Consider the following 10,828-nt stretch of genomic DNA (forward strand, 5'->3'; position numbering starts at 1 on the left):
CCTTGTCCTCTGAAATCTGACTTCAATCCCAAAAGAATTCTAAGACTTCTTTCATGAGAAAAGGAATCCCTATCTTTTGTTTAAATCCATATACCTATTCTCAGTCTTCACCTGTTGAAATCCCAGCATCTTTTAAAATAAAAGTATTTTTCCAAAAGTAAAGCCTGGGTGGCTCAGTCAGTTAAGTGTCCAACGTTGGCTCAGGTCATGATCTCACAGTTTGTGAGTTCAAGCTCCACATCAGGCTTTGAGCTGATGGTGCAGAGCCTGCTTGGTATTCTCTCTCCCTTTCTCTTTGCCCCTCCCAAGCTTGTGCTTGCTCTCTCTCTCTCTCTGTCTCTCTGAGTGAATAAACTTAAAAATTAAAAAATAAATAAAAAAAACAAAACCAAGAAAACAATTCAATTTATAATAACACAAAAAAGAATAAAACATTTAGGAATAAATTTAATAAAAGAAATCCAAGACTTATACAATAAAAACTATAAAATATTGTTCAAAGAGATTTTGTCATAAATGAATAGGAAAATATCCCATGTTCATGAAAAGGAAGTCTTGATATTGTTAAAATGACAATATTCCCCGAATCCAATCTGCCTTGTTTTTTGACAAACTGATCCTAAAAGTAATGGTAATCAAAAAGACAAACATATATACATCAATGAAACAGTATTGAGAATCCACATATAAAACTCTACATTTATGGTAAACTGATTTTCCAAAAGGGTGCCAAGAGAACTCAATGGGGAAAGACTTTTCAACAAATGGTATTGGGACAACTGGATATCCATATGCAAAAGAAGTTGGATCCCTACTTCACAAAAATTAACTCAAAAGGGATCAAAGACCTAAATGTAAACAATGAAACTTTAAACCTCTCAGAAGAAAACATAGGAGTGAATCTGTGTGACTTTGGATTAAGCAATGGTTTCTTAGATATGACACCAAAAGCTCAAGCAACACAAGAAAAAGAAGTTGGGCTTCATGAAAATTGACAACTTTTGTGCTTTAAAGGATAGTATCAAGAAACTGAACAGGGGCACCTGGGTGGCTCAGTCGGTTAAGCATCCAACTTCGGCTCAGGTCGTGATCTCAGTCTGTGAGAAGAGATGTCAAAAAACAGCACCAAGCCAGCTTAGGATCCTGTCCTTCCCCTCTCTCTGCCCCTCCCCCACTCATATTTTCTCTCTCTCCTCTCTCTCTCTAACCCCCCCCCCAAAATTTAAAAAATAAAGAAAGTGGACAACCACAGAATGGGAGAAAATTATCTGCAAATTATGTATCTGATAAGGGTCCAGTATCCAAAACAAATAGGGAATTTGTTTTTAATAGGCTTTGAATGCAACACAGGGCTTGAACTCATGACCCTGAGATCAAGACCTGAGATGAGATCAAGAGTCAGATGCTTAACAGACTGAGCCACCAGGCGCCCTACAAATGGAGAACTCTTAAACTCAACAATGAAAAGACAAAGAAATAAATTTAAAAATGAGCAAAGTATTTGAACAGACATTTCTCCTAAGAAGGTATACAAATGAAAAGATGCTCAACATGATTAGCTGTTAAGGAAATTCAAATCAAAACCACAACAATATACCACTTCACATCCATTTCATCCTGATGTTTGGAACATTCTTTCTGGGTAGAACAGGATGGATGATAATAAGATTATCTTTCTTTCTCTATAGATTGAATTACTTTAATTGGTTCTTCAGTAAAAATAAAAATATGTAATATCTTAGATTATATGTTTTAGAAACAACACTCTCTATGTAAAGCCTAGAAAACTTAATTATGGTAAAAGAATAGAATATAAAGTATTAGAAACCTTATGATATAAAGAAGTGGTATGGCTGTTAGGAGCTGGCAGAAGAGGTGACAGGAAGTACAGGAGAACTAATCACCTTATCTTCATACACTGAAGTAATCGAGATGTAATATGAAGTTCACAGAACATGATCTAGAAGTTTATTATTTAAGTTATAAAGTTAGCCCATAGAGGCCTGAAAAAAAAAAACACCTCAAAATTCGGGGGAAAGGGAAAAAAGGAGACAGAAGATCCTGTGAGTTAATCCCTCATTTTTCATAGTAATGAGTTAATGCTGTCTAGACGTGATAAATCAAGAAACTGAGATACAAGCATGATAGTAAGATTGGAGGAAACCACAGTAAGAACTAAAACAGAAAAGGTTAAACGTGGTTGCCTTGGGAAATGAACTGAGTGCAGGAGTGAGGATGAAGCAGAGACTTTATCATTCGACACTTCTCTGAACAGACTGATTCTTAAAAATCACATTTGATAAATTAAAAAAAAAGAAAACATATGAAGACCAAGTAAGGAAAAAGACTAAAAAGAACACATTACTATAACCAAGCAGAGACAGCTCCTGTTAAACATCTCAGGGTATAGCCTTACAAAATCTCACTGCAGGGAAATATTATAGCTTTTCTGAGTTATACAGACCCCACTGTAAAAGCTGACAAGTAGGGACGCTACCCATATTAAAGATAATATGGGTACATTATGGATAGGAGCTAGGAGTGCTCCAATATAGAAATCATGGCACCCTATGACTGTGTAGCGACTAAAAGTCCCGAGTCCTGGTGTATTTAACATATGACTCTAGGGTAAAACAAAAATACCTTTCTGAGTTAATTTCTGAGAAATCTGGCCACCTAACAAACAGGAAATTCAAGTGGCCAAGACTTCTTTCAGGCCCATTTCCAGGATCTACCCACAAAATCAAGCACTTCTTACCTAGAGAAACAAGAATCTCATAATTGGTTCTCATTACATGTTTGTAAAGCTCCTTCTGCCATGCCTCCAGATTCTGCCATTCTTGTTCAGAGAAATAAATGGCAACATCTTCAAAAGTCAGAGGTAACTGAAATTACAGACATAATACATACATCGTCATTATTGCTTCAAAATGATTTCAGCTCCTTCTCATCAATGTACTTATTTTCTTTCTTAAGTAAACTCTACCCTCAACGTGGAGCTCCAACTCACAACCCTGAGACAAAAATCACCTGCTTTACCCACCGGCCAACCAGGTGCCCCTCCTTGTCATCAATTTAAAAGACTTTTTTAGAGGATCCTGTTCTTGTGTATTCAGCAGCTTCCTCCTTGAGAACTGCTCCTCCCCCTACTCCAACCATGTGGTTCTGTTAACCACCATACCTTCCGTGGTTCTTTATGGTTGTTCAAACTACATATGCATTTGTATAGGATATTTTTCTTCTTTTAAAAACAAAAGAGGGAATAAAGCACTGTGTAACTTCATTCACTTAATATGTCAGGTGTTTTTCCAGGTCAGTGTGTATAGGCAAAACCAGGTTTTTGCAAACTGCATTATATTCCATTGCATGGGCACACATACCCCATGAATGGGACATATAGTTTCCATTTCCTTTATAAATTACAAACAATGCTCTGATATGCTTCCTGATATACTAGTGCTTTTACCACTGTAAGATAAAGCCTAAAAAGGAGAACTACTCAATCAAAAGGTATAAAAATGTTCAGTTTAATAAATACCACTAGACTGCCTTCCAAAAAAAATCCAGCACTTTTGCCCTTTTGCTAATGAGACTTATTTCTTTGCACCTTCATCAGCACAGCATGTTTTTAAACCTTTATTTTTTTTTTTTTGCCAGTGCAATGGGTAAAAAATTTCATTGTTTTAATTTGCATTCATTTGTGAGGCTTAACATCCTTTTCATACTTTTCAGGTGTGGAGGATGTTCCAGTATCTTTGTACATGTCTGTTCACATCCTTTGCTCAACATTCTCGTGGACTCCTATAATTTGAATGAACTTCTTTATATCAGGGTGAATCATCCTTTGATTGACTAGCAAACATTTTCTCCCCCAGTCGTTTGTATTTTGATTTTATCTTCTGCCAAATAGAGCATTTTGAGTCTTTAATTTGATCTGTCAGTCCTTTCCATGGTTTCCAGGTTTGTTTTTAAAATTTTTAAAGGTTTGTTTTGAGAGAGAGAGACATGAGACTGAGCCACCCAGGTGCCCCCATAGTTTCCAGCTTTTTAAGTGTCCCCCACACCAAAAAGTTATACAAATATTCTACTAATATTTTTTGCCCTTAGATTTGCAATTTAATTCTATAGATGAGGGGCACCCGGGTGGCTCAGTCAGTTGAGCTTCTGGCTCTTGATTTTGGCTCAGGTCATGATCTCACAGTTTGCAAGATGGAGCCCTACATCAGGCTCAGTGCTGACAGTGGGCAGCCTGCTTGGGATTCTCTCTCCCTCTCTCTCTGCCCCTCCCCTGCTCACATAATCTCTTTCTCTCTCAAAGTAAGTTAATATTTTTAGTAAAAATCAAAGAAAATTCTACAGATGAGATTGGCATCTTTAATAGATACATATGGAGAGCCAATCACACACCAATAAGTATACTATCCTTTCTCCTTAGATTGGAATGCCAACCTTTAATCTTTGCATGTATTAGATTTTCATAAATATGTGAATCTATATATTCTCTTACACTTTCTATATGTGTCTGATTACAGTACCTATGCAATATTGTAATAATGGGATGGTAAGTCTTACCCTCTCCTCACATTCTTTTCAAAGTTACTGCTGTGAATTCGTAGATATGTATCCTTCCTTATAAACTCCAAAATTATTTAGTCCAACAACAACAAAAAAAGTGCATTGGAATTCCAGTCTGGACTGCATTAACTGTATATATGTATTTAGGAAAGATTGATCTCATCTAGAAACATGTTCTACATTCATTTGGTCCAGCTTGCTATCCTTCATAAACTTAATTATTTTCTTCATAAATGTTCTGAGTCTTTTTTATTAACTTTATTTCTGGTATTCTGTGGTCTTTCCAGCAATTGTAAATGAGACCACCCCTTTTGGGGTGCCATTTCAAATTATTATTAATAGTTTTTTAAAAAGTTACTGATTTTTGTCAACTTACTGTGTATCCAATTAATGTGCCATATTATTTATCAATCCTATTAAGTTTATGGTGGGATACAATAAAAATTCTCAAATAAAGATAATTTCTCCATCTTCTACACTGCTTTTCTCTTATATTATTATAGTTTTCAGGAGAACCTCTTTTGTGGCTTTAGGGTTTAGTATCTTGATTTGGAAGACTTTTCCTATTCTAAAATTATAAAATATTCTCTTAAATTCTTCTTAACATTCTTATAACTTTTATTAGACTTAGACCGTTTTCCATCTGGAACTTATTTATGTGTAACATAACAGGAAGGAATATAATTCTTTTTCCAAGTGGATTTTCAGTTATCACAAAACTTACTCAACAGTCTATTCTTTCACCATTGATTTGGGATTGTTTTTCATTAATTAGGCTTCCATTTATACTTGGCATTTATACTCCATTTATACTTCCATTTATCCTTTTTTGCTCCAATACTGCAGTATAATTCTTATAGTTTTATCAGATACTTTGCTTTTTTTGTTAAATTTTTTTTTAACCTTTATTTATTTTTGAGACAGAGAGAGACAGAGCATGAACAGGGGAGGGTCAGAGAGAGGGAGACACAGAATCTGAAACAGGCTCCAGGCTCCGAGCTGTCAGCACAGAGCCCGACACGGGGCTTGAACTCACGGACCGTCAGATCATGACCTGAGCCAAGTCGGACGCTTAACCGACTGAGCCAACCAGACGCCCCTAAATATTTTGCTTTTTAAGGGGGCATGGCCATCCACCACTAACCTCCATCATTTCCCATAGGAAAACGTCTTGGCTTTTCTTGTCTGTTTTCTCTTCTACATAAATAGTAAAGATATTTTGTCAAATTTATACAAATTCTCATGGGATTCTGATACGAATATGCTTAATATATTAATTTGGGGAGAAATGGACCTCTAAAATATGGGTTCTTTCCACGCAGAAACATCTCTCTCATTTTTCTAGACATTTTATGTGCTTTAGTAAAATTAGTTTTCTTCATGTAGATTTTACATAATTCTCAACAGGTTCATTTCTAGGGATGGTAGAGTTTTTGTTGCTACCATGTTTTGGTTTTTTTTTCCCCCCACTAAAATTTCTAATTATGAAAGGTTGGGAAGCTAATTTTTGTGTTTATTCTGGAAATGAATTCCCTTGTTGGCTAACACTTTAGTTGACTGCCTTGGAGTGTCTATGTTGAGAACGAGATCTGCAAATTAACATTTCTTTTAACCATTTAAGCCTATCATTTCTTCTTTTTCTTATTGTATTGGCTGGAATGATGTTGAATAAGAGTGGTGATGGCATGCATCTGTCTAAGGTTTATAACTAGAAGCATGTAAATTACATATTTGTTAAAGTAATTTACATTAAATGCACATTCTTTTATGGTTTCCTTTTCTCTCTTTTTCAAATTATATTTAAGATTTTTTTTTCTTTTTAGGTAATCTCTACACCCAACGTGGGGCTTGAGCCACAACCCTGAGATCAAGAATCACATGCCCTACTGACTGAGCCAGCCAGGAGCCCCTATTGCTTTCTTTTTTAAGTTTTTTTTAAAATTTATCTATTTTGAGAGAGAGAGAGAGAATGCAAGCAGGGAAGGGGCAGAGGGAGGGAGAATCCCAAATAGCTCCCCACTGTCAGCACAGAGCCTGACGTGGGGCTGGAACTCACAGAACTGCGAGATCATGACCTGAGGTGAAACCAAGAGTCAGAGACTCAACCAACTGGGCCACCAAGGCGCCCCCTATTGTCTTCTTTACATCAGTTTTAACTCCCAATATTTTGCCATATGTGTTTACTTCCTATGGGTATTAAAGTACAGTTTGTTTCAACTTTTATTTTTATTCATCTTTTCGTTATATGGAATATGAAGCTTAGATTTACGTTTTTAAAAAAATGTAATAATTCCTTTACATTTATATCAGAAATTCATTAAGTTTAATGAAACAGTCATTTCTGCTATGTTTTTAAAATGTGAATTTGTCCTAACATGATTGATATTGGGTGCTGGGTGGCTCAGTAGGCTGGGCGTTTGACTTCAGCTCAGGTCATGATCTCACAGCTCGTGAGTCGAGCCCCAAGTCAGGCTCTGTGCTGACAGCACGGAGCCTGGAGCCTGCTTCAGATTCTGTCTGTTGTCTCTGTCTCTGTCTCTCTGCCCCTCCCCTGCTCATGCTTTCTCTCTCAAAAATAAACATTAAAAAAAAATTGAAACAGAAATAATTTGTCACAAAATTTTACACTTGCTTATATGCAAGTTTGTCAGTGAGAAACTCTAGGTCAGTTCCACATGAGGACAATTTTACACCCCAGAGGACGTTTGGCAATGTCTGGGGACGCTTTTGTCAGGACTGGGCAAGCTGCTACTTGCATGCAGTGGAAACTGGTAAACATCCCACAGAGCACGAGACAGCCCCCTACAACACAAATTAGCCAGTTACAGAATGTCAGCAGTGGCGAGGGGAAGGAACCGTGCCAGGCAGCCACAGAGAGATGAGAAGGAATATACAAAACACGCCCGCACACACCCTTCGAGAAGAATCTGCCAGCTTCCTCAGATTACCCTGTTTTATGAGCCCAACCTCTCCAAACCTGGTGTTGAAACTTTCCGTCTGATTTCGGATAATGTTCCTTCCACCTCACTGCCCCTTCTTACACCCACTTCCATAAGCAAATTTCAGGTAGTTTTTAAGCTAGTTTATTTTGTTAATAATTTAACATGCATAAAAGTGTGTTTTTACTAGGTTCCTATCTTTTCAACATGTCACTGACAAACTTTTTGAATGTTGTGTATCTAAACACCATTCCTCCAGTAAACTATGGTTTTTACTACATGATTTTGCATTGCACTGTGATTTTTAGAAATGCATGTAATGTGTTATAGCAGAAATGAATGCATGTTTTTGTTTAAAATATACTTATTCTCCTCTGATTAAATTCCTTACTTTAAAAATGTTTTCGGGGCGCCTGGGTGGCTCGGTTGGTTAAGCATCCGACTTTGGCTCAGGTCAGTCCGTGAGTTCGAGCCCCGCGTCGGGCTCTGTGCTCACCGCTCAGAGCCTGGAGCCTGTTTCAGATTCTGTGTCTCCCTCTCTCTCTGCCCCTCCCTGTTCATGCTCTGTCTCTCTCTGTCTCAAAAATAAATAAACGTTTAAAAAAAAAAAATGTTTTCAAGAAATGCTCAAAAAGCCTTCATTATTACTTTAATTTTCAGAAGTTAAAGATTCAGAAAATTAGAACATTATAACAAGTATCCTGGGTTGTTATCAGTATACTACTGATTTAAGAATTCAACATTTTTCTTCAGACTTCCTTTTAATGAAATAGAATATGACAGATGAAACTCAAGTCTTCTTTAGTCCCTCTTCAATATTTTTTAAATCTTTCTAAAATTTATTAAAGTTTATTTATTTTGAGAGAGAGGGAGGGAGGGAGGGAGGGAGGAAGGGAGGGAATGTGTGAGTGGGGGAGGGGTAGAGAGGGAAAGAGAATCTCAAGCAGGTTCCCAACTGTCAGTGCAGAGCCCAACATGGGGCTCAGTCTTCCAAACCATGAGATCATGACCTGAGCTGTAATCAAGAGTCAGCTGCTTAACCGACTGAGACACCCAGGTGTCCTATTGTTTTTTTAAAATGTTTATTTATTTTGAGAGAGAGGGCATGGGCACTGGGAAGGGGCACAGAGAAAATTCCAAGCAGGCTCCATGCTGTCAGCACAGAGCCCGACTTGGGGCTCGATCTCACAAACCGTGAGATCATGACCCAAGCCAAAATCAAGAGCTGTAAGCTCAACAAACCAAGCCACCCAGGTGCCTCTTCAATATATCTTACACTCAGTCCTATTCTCTCTTCCAAGAAGCGAACATTATGTGCATGTAGTAACTTTTCAATTCATGTTTTTAATTTTTAAATACACATAAGTATCTATAAATAAGTATTACTTTAATTTTTATGCACAAATGCTTTATTATACTGCAGCTTGGATTTTTCATTCAACATTTTGAGATCTGTCCATATTGATATATACAGAATTGATTTAATTTTGTGTCGTGTTCTATTATCTGAATATGTCACAATTTTTAATCCATTCTTTTATCCACTGACCATTTGTTTTCAGTTTTCTGAACTGACTGTTCAGATCTTTTACCTATATTTTTTACTGGGTGACTTATGCTTTCATTTCTAGGATTTCTTTTTTTTTTAGGTTTACTTATTTTGAGAGAGAGAGGGGCAGCACAAATAGGGGAGGGACAGAGAGAGGAGAGGGAGATTCCCAAGCAGGCTCCACGTCATCAGCGCAGAGCCTGATGCAGGGCTCGATCCCACAAACTGAGATCATGACCTGAGCCAAAACCAAGAGTCAGATGCTCAGCTGACTGAGCCACCCAGGTGCTCATTTCTACAATTTCTTTCTATAACTTGTATATTGATTAATTGTTGACTAAATTAGGTTACAAATACTTTCTCCTTGTGTATGTCTTCTCTGTTATTTTTTTTATTTTTTAAAGTTTATTTATTTGGGGGGGGGGGGGAGAGAACGAGCATGGAAGGGCAGAGGATCCAAAGCAGGTTCTGTGTTGACAGCAGAGAGCCCTACACAGGGCTCAAACTCACAAACCATGAGATCATGACCTGAGCTGAAGTCGGAGGCTTAACCGACTGAGCCACCCAGGCGCCCCTAAAAAAATTTTTTTAAACAAAAAATAAAATCTGTTTACATTCACAAAAATCTTACTGCCATTTTGATAAAACTGCGGTAAATTTACATATTAACTTGGGAGAAAAGTATCATCTTTACTGTATTTAGTCTTTCCATCTACGGGCCTCGCTATCTCCCATTTATTTATAATTTCTCCATAAAAGTGTTGCATATCTTTTGAATATTTATTCCTAGGAATTATGCTTTCTTAGCTGAGACTATTAACGCTACTTTGAAATAACCTCATGAATTCATTTAGTGATCAGAAAAAATGCTCGGGGCGCCTGGGTGACTCCGTTGGTTAAGCGACCGACTTTGGCTCAGGTCATGATCTCTGTTTGTGAGTTCAAGCCCCGCGTAGGGCTCTGTGCTGACAGCTCAGAGCCTGGAGCCTACTTCAGATTCTATGTCTCTCCCTCTCTCCACCCCTCCCCTGCTCACGTTCTGTGTCTCTGTTTCTTAATAAACATTAAAAAAAATTAAAAAAAAAGAAAAAATGCTCAATATGAAAGTTTGTAAGGTATTAAAAAAAACCATAATAAGTGGTCATTCCTTCTAAACCTCGATTGCAACAAAACATTAAACAAATACTGTGTATTCTGCTTAGATTTTTACATCCTATTCTATTCCTTCCGACCTGTCTTCCTTCCTTCTTACACTCAAACGTTAGCAGGTGAATTATCGTATTCAAGCCGCTGCCAGCCATCATTTCAATCACTCAGAGTCTTAAATTTTTTAAACACTTGTTCTGAATTCAGTAACTGCCATGTAAAACTGGCTGAGCTGTGATACCCACAAGGGAACCAGACCCATTTCTCTCCTTTCCCTTGTCAGCCCCCGCCACGCCCGGGCGCCCCCGGCCAGGCAGGGCCCGCTGCTGAGTGGGCCTGGTCCATGCTCGGCTTGTTCGGGAGTGCGGCCACCGGCTCCGTCCACGGTCCGGACCTTACACCCGGACAGACGCAGCTCCACCCGTCCTCCGCTGCCACCCCGCGAGGACCCCGGATGGAGGCCCGCCACGCCGGAGCCTGAAGACCCGCCCCGAGCCCCGAAACTGGGCGTCCGCGCACGGAGCCTTTCTTACCGGAGCCGGCTCGGCCATGGCCCTTCACGGTCCCTCCCGGCCCGCGGCCCCGCGGGGATGCTAAATTCCCGGGCGGCCCCGCGGCA

The 10,828-nt window shown here is 38.5% G+C and overlaps 1 protein-coding gene across 3 annotated transcripts in view; it reads right to left on the reverse strand.

The window, feature by feature from the left end:
* Positions 1 to 10,828, reverse strand: part of ZNF786 (zinc finger protein 786) — a 35,450-nt gene extending 24,622 nt beyond the window's left edge. For all 3 annotated transcript variants that reach the window (XR_003967304.1, XR_003967303.1, XM_030308685.1), the window contains exons 1-2: positions 10,743 to 10,828; positions 2,759 to 2,885 (exon numbers count right to left, since the gene is read on the reverse strand). Coding sequence is in view for 1 of the 3 variants with exons in the window: in XM_030308685.1 (XP_030164545.1) it covers positions 2,759 to 2,885; positions 10,743 to 10,760 (145 nt within the window). In the remaining 2 variants the exon portion in view is untranslated. The remainder of the gene's footprint in view (positions 1 to 2,758; positions 2,886 to 10,742) is intronic.

This window comes from Lynx canadensis, chromosome A2 (assembly GCF_007474595.2).
Source record: "Lynx canadensis isolate LIC74 chromosome A2, mLynCan4.pri.v2, whole genome shotgun sequence".
Classification (NCBI taxonomy): Eukaryota; Metazoa; Chordata; class Mammalia; order Carnivora; family Felidae; genus Lynx; species Lynx canadensis.